At 36.0% G+C, this 13,258-nt stretch overlaps 1 protein-coding gene across 8 annotated transcripts in view; it reads right to left on the reverse strand.

Moving 5' to 3' along the window:
• The window catches only part of CLYBL (citramalyl-CoA lyase), a 261,270-nt gene that overhangs the window by 24,990 nt on the left and 223,022 nt on the right, over positions 1–13,258 (reverse strand). For 7 of the 8 annotated variants that reach the window (XM_019443994.2, XM_019443995.2, XM_019443993.2 and 4 more), the window contains exon 7: positions 9,238–9,362. In XM_019443994.2, the coding sequence (XP_019299539.1) occupies positions 9,238–9,362 (125 nt within the window). Of the gene's footprint in view, positions 1–4,693; positions 5,234–9,237; positions 9,363–13,258 lie in introns of those variants that run through there. The other variant, XM_019443997.2, reaches the window with a different exon arrangement.

Raw genomic sequence — 13,258 nt, forward strand, 5'->3', positions numbered from 1 at the left:
TTTCTTATTTTAACACCTAAATTGTAGTGATAATTTGGTAGATATTTTAATAATATTTTGAATTAAAATTCAATAGCCAATTCCTGCAATAGCCAGAGAATTTTAGATGCTAACGTAGGTCTACATGAATTTCTAAGAGTTCAGCTGAATTCATTCAACACGGTCGACAATTCACATTGGGCTGATGGGTCGTTACTACCAGTGCTGAGATTCTGACAGATGATATTCCATGGCCTTTGATAGGGAAGCCCTTTAAATGATTCCTAAGAATGTAATAGTTGGAATATCTGAAGAGGGGTTAGTTTTGAGCCAACTGGTGAATGCAGCGACAACTGCTTGGGAAGGCATCTCAGCCCCTGTCTCAGACACGGCCTTAGAAGGGGCATGGGGTGTCGGGGATCCTGCCTGCTGGACAGCCTATCAGATTTATTTTCCGATTTCTGAAAGGTGAAAAGTCTGGAGAAGCTGCCTCCTTTCCTCCATCTTTTCCCGACTTGTACAAACTCTTGTAGTTCTCCGACTTGTACAAACTCTGAGCACAGAACCATCAGTGGGGTCTGGAAGGCAGCGCCCCTGATGCTCCCCAGGGCACTTCCACCGGCCAGGTCAGTAGTGGCCCAAGAGGACACCAAGGATCACCTGTCCAGGCAGCCCCTCTGTGACTTTCCACCAAACAGAAATAGACAACTCTCCAGGATGGGTGTTCTGAGGTGGTATTCTGTAGCTGAAACAAAAAGTGCACAGAGATACATACAGAGAAAGGGTCTTGCTTCTCTTGTTTAAGGCACCTTGGTGCAGAGGTTAGGAATATGGGCTTTTGGATCAGCTACACCTTGAACTCAAGCTTTGCCTTTTCCTAGCTGTGTGTGATCTGCAGCACACACTGTTACTTTTCTAAGCCTCAGTTTCTTGACCTGTAAAATGGGGATGATAATACGTCCCTTAGAAAATTGTGTTGAGAATAAAATAATGTATACAATGGCCTGTCATGCAACAGGCTCTCAGTACATGGGAGCTGCCACTGCTGCCACCACTACCATTCCTGTCACTGCTGCTGTGACTGTGTCCTCTCTGAGACTGCTGCCACTACCACAGCCAATGCTGTCACCTCTGATTGCTATTGCCACCACCACAATCCCTGCTACTCCTGCCACTGCTATTGTTGGCTGGAGATGATTTAATTCCATTTATCACAGAAAGGTTCAGTGAAGTGTACAGTATTTGAATCATAACAGGATTTTACGTCTTCAGAGTAGCTTTGAGGGTTCTGAGGGACATCAACATTCTGGAAGGTGCAATGAGCAGAGGCCAACTCATCCCTAAAGCTTCCCACCCCCTCCAAACATAAATCAGAGACTGAACTGTCGCTTTAAGAAACTAGACTCAGGGGTGTGACATAATTTGACACCTCATCAGTATTTGAAAACAAGTACATTTAAAAGAACTTAAAAGCTTAGAATATCAGCTGAGGAGATACTAATGAAATGCAGGTGACCTGATATTGGGAGCATCACTTACACTGGAGGAGGAGGTAAAACAGGACAGGGTTTCCAGCAACAGAGAGCAGGAGAAGGAAGAATACTGGCAAAGGCAAATGGCCCAATGCATTTATATAAAAAGGAGGAAACTCCCCGGAATGTGGAAACTGAGTGAATGTAAAATGAATAGACATCATTAACATTTTGCTTTTTAAAAAGGAAGCATGAAATCACTTAGCTTTAGCCCTGCATGGAAAATGGAAACACTTGTGTTATACTCCAGTAAGGTTATCTGGGGACTTTACCAACAGTTGTAGGAGGCTGGAGGAGAAAAGAAGAGACAGTGGAAGGCTTGCGAGATGAATTTGGCAGGGAAGACAGAGGTGACTGGACAGGAGGGAGGAGAGCAGAGGTGAATGTTTGGGTCAATTATCTTAATATGTGACGGGTCCCGAGTTGTCTACTTGCCCAGATGGAGGGTCTCAGTGGATTGGAGCCATCTTTACTACACAAACGGAAAGGGGAGACCAAAGGTGCCTTCGTTTTGAAAATTCTTCTCAGAGCCCACAAAATGTAGGCTGCAAGATGTATCTTTAAAAATATTCAGGCAGGATGATCAGATAGGGACAGACATGTCTTTATTTTAAATTATCTTTTGACAAGGAAATTTAGAAAAACCTGGCCAGGTATGCCGCGTGGAAAGCTACCTACTGAAATGAAACAGTTGGATTTATAAGCATATTGCAATCTAAAGGAGTTTCCACATTTGCTAGCACATTTGAGGTCATCCTTAATTTTCTGGATTTTTTTTTATAGCTTTATCAAGGTATAATTTGCATACCATAAAATTCACCCATTGTTAAGTGAATAATGGGTTGATTTTTAGTTAATTATGAAGAGCTCTGCAGCCATCATCTTCCTCTCAGATTTTTTTTAAACAGAAATCTTACTTGAAAATAGTTTTATTTTTAACACTGAGTTAAACATGTAAACATTTTTATTTAATTTAGAATATTTTATGCCATATTTAAGCTGGTATTGCCTATGAGAAAAGCAGAGGGTGGAAGTCATTTTAAGGCAGCTTGTAGCTAAGAGCAGTAATATTACACTTCTATTTTATAACCTGTGGGCTCATTCTTTCTTTGGAAAACACATCTACATGAACTAACATTAACTCAAAGTCACTTTAAACTTCAAAGATTAAAATATCACTGAAGAACAATGATGAAATAACTGGTGAAAAGATTTTCTTCCAATTATTCTAGAAGTGAACAAAAGGTCAGTATGATATAAACTGTTAAAAGTACAGTGAATAATTTCTTTCTAGCACTGTCAGAAACTTGGAAACTAGTTTGCTAAATAGTATTTACTAAATGTATATTGTATACCTATTTCTGTCCAAAATGCTGTGGGGAGGTATGTGATTCAGCAAATCGAATTCCTTACTCCCTAGGGTGGTGGTGAGAAAGTTCCCTACTTTCTTTTCATTCAGGTCCACTAACCTAAAGTGGAAAAAAAAATTGTAGAAACTCTTGATTTAATAAAATAAAAATTCCCCTGCTTTTAGTATAAAAAGATTTATAAAATTCCTTAATAAGTACAACAAAAAATTCAAAGAATGCTCTGAACTTCTTTACTATAATCAGGTAAAGGAGAGAAGGCAACAGATGGTCGTGGGGTATGGAGATGATGTGGTAAAGAGACAGAAAGAAAAAGAGGAAAAAAAGGGAGAGAATCAAAAACAGATAAAGAAAAAGAAGAAAAAAGCAAGAATTCGTGGAAAGGAAAAACGAGGAAGGAACAGGAAAGCCATACATAGAATCACACACATACGGACCCACACACACAAAAAGAGAAATACTCTACGAGGAAAAAAAGAGAGATGTCCAAGGAGTAAAACCATCCTTTCATGGCCCGTATTTGGATCTTGCTATTAAAGACGCTGAAAGCCATGGTGTGTTTGTGCAACCACAGGTGTAAGAACAGGACATTGGGAACCTGTCCTTCGAGCGAGATGAAACGAGGCTCAGGGCGAGATACGGCCTCTTTGCCAAAGGCTCCCAGTGTAGCTCGGAGAGTTTCCAATCTACACTGGGAGATAGAATGAAAGATGACTAATAGAACAGAACGGGGTGTGTGGTGATCAGAGCAGAAGTCTTTCTGGGGCAGGACAGAATTGGGAAGGAGGGCACCATGTGGGGAATGATGGCAGGGAGTGCTGGGAAGGCACACGGATACTCTTGCTCTTTCCCTCTTCATCAGTTTCTGCTCAGGCAAAAAAAAAAAAAAAAAAAAAAAAAAAAAAAAAAAAAAAGCGTATGACTAAGAAAAAGATACCAATGTGAACTAACCAAATTCACATTTTGTTTGTGACTGAATACTTTTAAGGTTCTGTCTGGTTTTGGTCATTAGCCTAGGGTCACCAGGACCCAAGTGAAACCTCACTGATGCCAACTATGTTCATATCTTTATTTATAAAGTTTGCCCTGAATTCTGGTTGGGGCTCTATCACCACCTTGGCTGTGAGTGACCTTGGGTAGCTTCTAAACCCTTGTTGAGTCTTAGTGTATTAAGTTGTAAACTGAAAGAATTTAACTAGAAGATTTCTGAGATTTTATCCAACTAAAAGAATTATATTTTTAATTGAAATTGAGCGAAAAAAATTTCTTGAGACTATAAATCAGAATAGAAAAATTTTGATTAAAATATCCCTAAGAACATGCTATAAATTAAGGTCGAAGCAAACAACTTTAAAAATCAGATTTAACCTACATATACGATCTCTTATCTAGTACTAAACCATTTGCCACTAAAACTGTGAAATAGGCTCTATCAGCACTAGAACTGTATTGCCTTGATATACATGTTTAGATCTGCAATTTGTTGTGAATCATATATCAGCCTTGAAGTCCTCATTGGCAGACTATCAGCTTTTTAAAGAATTTGACTTTTTAAAGTCAAATCTATGGCATATAATTGTAAAAATATTAAATGAACAAGGAAATAAAGGGAGAAATGTAATAACTATGCATCTCAAAAGTAAGGTTATGTTCCTTCATCTTTCATTTTCACCAGACATCACTCGGTTCTGATTTTCGTATTCCTGCTTACAAATAAAGGGGGAAAGGCTGTGGGTGGTGGGACGCATGGGTGTGGGAGGGTACACTGTTGTCTATTAGTGGAATCAACCCTTTCAGCTGACAAAGACAACAACCAAATCTTTAGATGGTTTATTTGATCTGCGTGAAAGAGTGGCAGTGGGATTTCTGGCACTTGAATAAGCGGAAACAATATTTTTGGCTAGAGAGACTTCTGAGTTCTCTCAGGGAGTCTTCTAGAAGGCCATCTGGCCCAAACAGTATTTCTTTTGTAAAGCCCTGCATTTGGAAACACAAATGAAAGGTGTATAAGCTGCAATCAGATACCTATGAAAATAATTTGCTTTCAGTATGTGGAGGGGGGTGGGTATTATTCTTTGTAATTCTCTAGATGAAAAGACTCACATGAGGAAAAAAAATCTTTCTTTAATAAGATATAAATTCCCAATTTATATTCCAGCAGAGGGTTTGCTTATTAATGTAAACTTATTAATTTACATTATTGTTTTCTCGCAAGTGAAAGTAGAATGTTTCGATGATGTTTACAGTTATTATGTCAAGTAGTGACCTTGTTTTTGACCTTTTATAATTGTTAACTGAACCTAGATTTTAAAGGGGAACATTTCCTCTTCCTTGGTTTTTAGCCAGCTTGTGAAGCTGTAACAAATGAAAATAACGAAAAAGTTAGACGAAATCCTTCCAAAACCAAATGAAGCACCTATAATAATGATCTGAGTAAAACTGAAAATGATGCATAGCCGTATTTGTGGTAGGATACTGCAGAAACAGGAATATTCTAGCAAAGTGTATCTTTAAAATCTATCACATGTAATATACTTTGCTATTCTTTCACATTTTTTCTGTTAGTCTCCATTTATAAACGAATGGTAAATTCTTATATTAAGATATCTAGAATTACCTATTAATCATTTCCTTTAGTTGTCATTTTTTGCCCAAGAAGAAATGAATATGAAAAGAGAAAACATTTAGCACTGGGTTTATAATAGAGACATGAAAAAATATGCTATATCATAATACATGAATGTATACATATTGCATAAATATTTATATGTACTTAACATGTAAGTTACATATCATGACATAAACTAAATATTTGCTTGAGATGTTTTCATTTCAGTTATCCAATATTCATACTATGCACAATTTTTAGTTGATAAAAAAAGAACTGTCAAAATCATATTTTTAATAAGCAATTCTAAATTCAGTTCTGAATAGAGAATTTTCAAATAGTGGAATTGCCACTAATATGGAAAAAATAACAGAAACAAAATCAGCCTTTAAGAAAATCCTTTATAAATTTAAAGTAAATCACATGGAAAGTGATTTATCCTGGCTAAAGTTTCTACCAATAATTTGAAGCTAAAATAATTAATGACATGAAGGTTATATCTCAAAATATATTTTTCTGGAAGGATTGGAGAAAGACTCAAGTTTGATTAATATTGTGGACATATATCTCACGACTCATGTCTGCAAGTTAGACATATTTTAGCTTATGGGAATTAAAATAGGAGCATAGAGTATGTGAAATGTTTTAAGCTTTTCCAACAGATTTTTACAAGAAAGGTGAGCTTGTAATGTCAATCTATAGCCTAATTCCTATTCGTGGGGACTGTTGTGCCAAGGCAAAATTCTTTAGCCTATAAATATCTATAGTTTCCTGAAACAAAGCAGTCACTAGTATCATTATCCCAAATGGTACCATTATGCTGAATGGTGACAGATTATATGAGCAGATTATTATTTTTTTTAATGTAAAGTATTTTTTACCTGACATTAGACTAAGGGGACATCTTCTAATTAAAATAAAACAACAAAAAATTCTGTGACACCAAACTGAACTCCAGTAAGTTACCTACTTGTGATCTAAGTATTCCCACAAATTTTGTTATTTGGAAGGGACAGAAGAAAAGGCAGAACTTTTATTTTTGATAATAATTATTATAGTTATGGAGTAAGAATAATTATTATTACTATAGAAAACACAAATGAACCAGCATTACCTGTGAACTTCAGCTATGGCTTTGGTCTCAGGGCAGAATATACTTTAAATACAATTTAAGCAGAAGTAGAGCAAGGCAAAAATATATAATTTTGGTTTCTTGGGTCATTTCTACTTAAAAACATTACTTGAATGAAATTTTCATCCGAGTGGGGAAAAAAAGGTCTTTTGGAAATTTGTAACTGTCTCACTAGGACACAAACTATCAGTTTCCTGTAGTTGAGAGAGTCACCTGTGCTTTGGACAAAATATCTGAGGGTAGATGTTTTCATCAGTGATTCACATTTGAAATAAAACAGATTAGATGTTTGTTGGAAGCAATACTTTATACAATTGAGCAACCTATTTATACTAAATCTTTACAAACAGAACGCACATTATTTAAACCCCAAGACCCTTCAAGACCCAGAGTCACCTACCTGCAGACCCAATTTTTGTGACCAGCCAATTTATAGGCAAAGTGAAAGAAACATGCGAACAGGATAAAATAACCATATGTCCCCACTGGAAGCCCCATTACTTGAATCATTTAAACCTTGCTGGACAAAGCACCAGGAGAATTTGCTGTAGGAAACAAACAGCAATGGGGCAGAGAGGAAATGACCTAATAGTAAGTCTCCCTTCTGCTCTAATTTCTGTGGTTCTGTGTTCAGAAAAGCTGTCCTGTCACACTGTTGTGGAAGCTTATACTCCAACAAGAGAGCATTTCTTATTAAAAAAAAAAAAAAAAAAGCCAGTTCAGAATTTAACATTTAAGTTGCCATCATCAAAAGGCAAGGACACTTTGGGACAATTTTGTTTGGGAACAATACTTTTAAGATATGATGGAAAAGTGTTTTTGCTTTCATTCAAGAACTGAAATGCCAGCAAAAGAGTATGTTTCTAGTTTGAATTTTGTTTGTTGGCTACCGAAATTTAGGGTAACCTCTCCCATACTCCTAGCTGCTTACAATACCAAGAGGCATCCTTTGATGTGATCCAATGTGAAAACCAGGGTAGACTAACAGAGGCAGTGTTGACCCAGAACTGGAACTCTGCTTGGTCTGCCATTTTGATGACCCATATCTTGCCTCAGTTTATTATTTCAGTAGGAAGTATTTATCACATGCATATTCTTAGCTGGCAGAAGGTACACACAGAGAGGTGTAAAACATTTAGTGAATGTGTGCATAGGCACAGGCAGGAGAGGGGAGTGGATGGAGTTATTGGTATGTATGAATGGAAAAGTACATGGCTCTTCTCTTAGGTAAATACTTATGTGTATTCATGGAGCACCTGGGTTTTGGAGTCAAGATATAGAAATGAACATAAAACACAATGTCAGCTTTGAAATATTTTTCTATAAACTGCAGTGTTTTTCCAATAGCCACTCCTGATTTGAAATCAAAGAACACTATCTTGAAATTGGTGTCAGTCCAAATGGGATGTTTCTAATATCACATATTTTGCCTTTGGATTTTAAGTGCAGGTTTGTGCAAAGATGAGCCTGTGTGTGAGGGTGAACGTGTGTGCAAGGTCAGAGCTGAAGGCAGGTATCCATAATGAGCAGAGGGAGTGACCCACTTAATACTGTTACCCTCATTTCCAAGTCCCAGGATTTTTAGGTGTTTTTACTGCCAGTGAAAAGTGTTAAGTGGTACCTCTCACACTGATGTCACCAGTTCACCACCCAGAGCCAGTTTTGTCTTTTTTTTTTTTTTTGTAAAGGGGACTGTTTAAGATTTAGAACCTTGGTAATGTTTCAACATTCTTTCTCTCCTAAGTACTTTTGCATCGTAGGTATTAAAACTCCACTCCTTATGTAAATAACAAGGCCGAGTTCAGATATTACCTCTAGGATAGATTTATAAATGCAACTTTCCCCCCATTCTCTTAAAAAGAGTCAAACGGTATTACTGCAAATAACCTTTAAGATAATTAACTGACAATGCTGCGAGTAGCATAAAATCTTCCTTCAGGCGACACCTAATTTAAGTGTTACTGGCACAAAGTGGAGACAGATTGCGCATCACTACTGCAATATTTACATAGCAGAAACCCACAGAGCAGGAAACGCGAGGCTCAATGATGCACTAAATTAGGAACAACCGTACTCCAGCGTTAATTTGCTCTCCATTCTATCCAAATCTCAGGTCCAGAAATTGGTACAGACACATATACAACCTCCCACTCTTAAATGACTCAACCGGAGGAGATTTTGGTACATTTTTGCCCCGAAATTAATATAAATTGGAATTTATTTCTTCTCTCCACAAGGACCATTTGATCAAACTGTGTTTATTTCATTACAACTTGCTCTCACTTTGATCTAAAATTATTTTCCTATGAATGTTGGTTGTATCTGAGTCTGTAGAGAAAAACTAAACAGACTTCTATTTTCTCAAAGGCTTCCAATATAGTTTATGAACAGAATAAACTATAGAGAGACTTGAGGGCCAGTTTGCGAAATATTCAGAAACATGGAAGGGCCAATTTACCTGAAGTGAATTTCTCACTGGTGAATGCTGTCCCCCTGCCCCCATAACTTACCCCTCTCAATGCAATGGTTTTTGGAACAAATGAAACAACATATTTTTTATATTTTTCCCCACGGCATTTTAAACACCAGTTTCACCCAAGGTATTAAGAAAACGTTTACCTTTCCTAATTGTTGATGTTCTTTAAAGGCAGCGATCAGTTCTTCAGCCCACTTAATCTTTTCAGGGGAAGGAGAAAACTGTTCCTGAACCACGGCAATTTGGTTAGGGTGTATCACCTGCTTACCTACAAGAAGATTAATAACACCGGAAACACAAAACAACAAACAGATGTTCAAACAAAATGTTTCAACCAGGAAAGCCTCCTAATGCCTCACAGACTGTACGCAAAATAACTAATATTTTACAACTTTTTAAAAAGAAAGGAACTGCAATCTGGCAGGCTTTTCCAGAATACCACATAAGAAACCTAGAAGAATGGGAATAATTGTGTTTCCTATCCTATAGAAATACCACCTTAGCGCAGATAATCTCTAATTTTTAGTTACAGGTGGGTAGACTGGCAGCTCGCTGGCTAATCCTTTGGCAGAAACTTTAAAGGATAATAACTGCAAATTAGAGTGATTATTTTTAAAGTATAAAAAAATGATATAACTCTTTCAAATTTTACAAGTTGTCTTTTGCTTATTTTGTATCATTTATCCCACCTGCCATGATTTCTTTTAGGAGTAGTCTGTTGGTTTTCATAAAGCTTACAGAAGCAGATGTCAAATAGCGGCTTATAATAACATATAATAACATATTAAGAAAATAACATTTTCTCTCTTATAGATGAATACAGTGTGCCATTTCTAACCACCAACAGAAAACTGGATGTCAATGAAAATATTTTATTCAGTACAGTGACACAGAAGGCAAATTTGAACAGTGGTTTGGTCTCTAGATTACTCCATTTTAAAATGTTTAAGTAAAAAAGTTACAGAAAGTTTCTCTACCCAAAAACATAACCAGATTTTCCCTTTTTTTAAATAGAATGAAGACTCAATATTTCCTTCTTTTATCAATATTTAGATACCCCAGAAGAAATCTTATCTCTGTAGTGATAGCTTTAAAAAAGCTTTCTGCTTCTTTCTTAAGTTTAAGGATCTTAAGTAAAAACATTACACAAACATAAGACTCACAGGGTTCTATGAAATCATGAAGTCATTAAAAGAAACAACTTAACAATCAGGGAAGTATGCAATTGAATCAGGTCATTAATAAAATACAACATAATTTAATGATACAATAATGACAAGGTTATATTTTATTACATACATTATAAAGTTATGGACATATTTGGTTCTTTAAAAATGAATGTGCACTTAATGATAATTTGCTCTCCTAAATTTATTTGTCCATATATCAATTTGTTTTGCTTTTGAAATAGTTGTTTTAACATTTAGGCAGTACAAATTATACTCTTGATGTTTTTAAAAATGGTCAATTCCTGTTACTCTCATTATTCTATTGAATAGGAAAAAACCCAATATTTGTTAAAAAAAAATTCTTAGTGTTTCAAGGAAAAGAGTTTAAATGAATAAATGTAACAGTATCTTTTCTTACAGTAGCAGAATTAGAACCCTTTCACATTGTTATTTCATTCTTATCTGTCAGCACACTAATACAACATTAAAACCCTATACAAATAAAGCTGCTTTAAATTATTTGAGGAATTGTGCTCGCTTCAGCAGCATATATACTAAAACTGAGGAATAATTTCAGGGAACAAATAATACCAGCGATGATAAATGAGAGCTTTTTTTAATAGTAGGTATTGCAATTATATTTAAGTAATCTAATTGTTGTTACAATATTATTAATAAAGGATATCAGTTCTGGTAGTCATTTTGTACTAATTGTTAGTCCTGAATTTTATAATTTATGTACATAATTTATACTGATGTGTTAAAAGCCAGATTTCACGGGAACTTCTTGGTACAGACACTACGACTTGAGGAGAAAAACAAACTATTTAGAAATGCTCTGAAACCATGGATGGCTTGCAAGTATCCATCTTTTAGGTAATGAGGGTAATTTTCAGATATGTGTTAAGTTTCAGAAATTTATGAACATCCATGTATGAAGTTATCTTTTGTCGATTCTTACATATCCCAACAACAGGACATCAGACTTTAATGTCATGTGGGAGTGAAGCAAATATTTTATACAGAAGAGCTGTTATTGGCAAGTTACTGAGGGTGCAAAATTGGAAGACATTAAAATTTATGACCATGAAATCCTTTTTACAGTACCACTTGATATATCGTGCTTTAAATCAATACCTGTCAAGTCTTTTAGGTGACTGTATGATGGTGTCATTTTTGTCTTCTACAAAAGACTGCAAAAAAGAAGAAAACCTACCGTGCTTCATATTTATAATCTTTCTTCTCAGCATGCAGGACTGGAATACCTGTGATGACTAAGTCAGCTGTTGAAGCTTTATTCCAAGATTTATTTTTGGCTTCTTTTTATAAAAATAATTCCTAATGTTAATAGCCACTTATAGAGCCAATGCATTGATTTAAAATCAATCTGCATGGACTGTGGCCCAGTGAAATAATGACTGCAGAAAAGAAACTATAACCTACTGTTTGCTGCATGGCTAACTTTAAAAAAATACAACTCATTAAAAATAATATATAATTTTGAAAAGTACAGAAAATCCTTATGGCACAGACTGTCCCTTATCAGCGTTACAGATATCACAATACTTCCATTTGATTTGAAAACTTTCAGCCACTTGCTTCAGATAGAGTATTTCCCCTTCCTTCTGTCCCTCCTTCCTTTCTCACTGTCCTCCCTTCCTGTGCAAAGCCCAAGTTATGGCAATTAAATGACAAATAATTAGGACAAACAGATCAGAACTGGGTCTAAAATACTCAAAGAAAGCCCTTATTGTTTAAAAATACTACAAGTAATCTCATATCTTATAATCAGACTAATTACCTTTTATTGGTATGTAGAAATATAATTGGGACAACAAAGCCCTTCTTTCTAAAAATTGCAAAATGGTTATGAAGTGTAGCTCCCCACTTTACTGACTTGTTCACTTGCATATATAATGGGCACTGTACCCTCTGTGCCTCCCCATTCTCCCCCTGCTTCCATTTGTGTGTGTGTGTGTGATTTAATACTCCCTGTTGTTGAGAAACAATAGTGCCAAGCCCGTAAGCTCCTCACGCTGAGTTGGGCACAGTCTAGAAATTTAAATCTGATTTGAAGTAACTTGTCTTCTGCGATTGAATTAGGGACCAATTTAATTCAGTCCTGTTTCTTGGAGAAATTCTCAAACTCCTTTACAAGTTCTGGAGCAAACATTTACCCCAGAGGTAGCTGAGGACACCCAGGTTATACGGAATGATGGTGACACAGGCCAGCATCAATTCAGTGTTTTCAAAAAAAAATTTTTTTATTGAATTAGTGCCCATTTCACAGCAACATCTGGCTGCTTGGCAGCCAGTGCTACACATTTTAGACCAACAACATCGAGGTCTATTAGATAGATTTCATGGAGCGTTTCTCCAACTTTTCCATTTGGGCTATTCCTAACTGGTCATTGGAAAGAGGCAGGTGTAACACGCCACAGAGACAAGGACAACCTCAGGGCTGGGGTAGAGGGACTCTTTCTTTCTTAGTCACTATTAAATGTAGGGAGAATTCATTTATTAATAGTTCAGATGACTGGAAACTATTTCTCTAGAAGAGATCACATTCGTTTATTAAACAAATTTGGCGGTGGAATCACATTTTATTTTGACTCTTCATGTTAAAAACATAAAAACAAATGTCAGAGCTTCATTTAATTCTAATGTAACATTAACATTGTTTCTTAAGTTGTTTAATTTTATTTGGGGTTAAACCACCATCCATTAAGAGATCTTTTACATTGAAGGTCACTGTATGAAATATTTATCTCCATAATCCCTAACTGGCCGCATTTCAAAAATATTTACAAAAGGGATAGTAAGGATGTTTGTCTCTTTTCCTTCTTATCTGGGTTCATTTCAGATCATGATGGTCTTATAACTTGCAGCAGCAGAAGAAATAAGAATAAAAGAGCTTATGGTGTTTCTTATCCGCAGTTGCGTGTGTGTGTGAGTGAACACAACCGCAGACATGTGTTTGTGTGTAGAATCCTAC

Source organism: Panthera pardus, unplaced genomic scaffold (genome assembly GCF_024362965.1).
Source record: "Panthera pardus isolate Hobbes unplaced genomic scaffold, ASM2436296v1 HiC_scaffold_1, whole genome shotgun sequence".
Taxonomy (NCBI): Eukaryota; Metazoa; Chordata; class Mammalia; order Carnivora; family Felidae; genus Panthera; species Panthera pardus.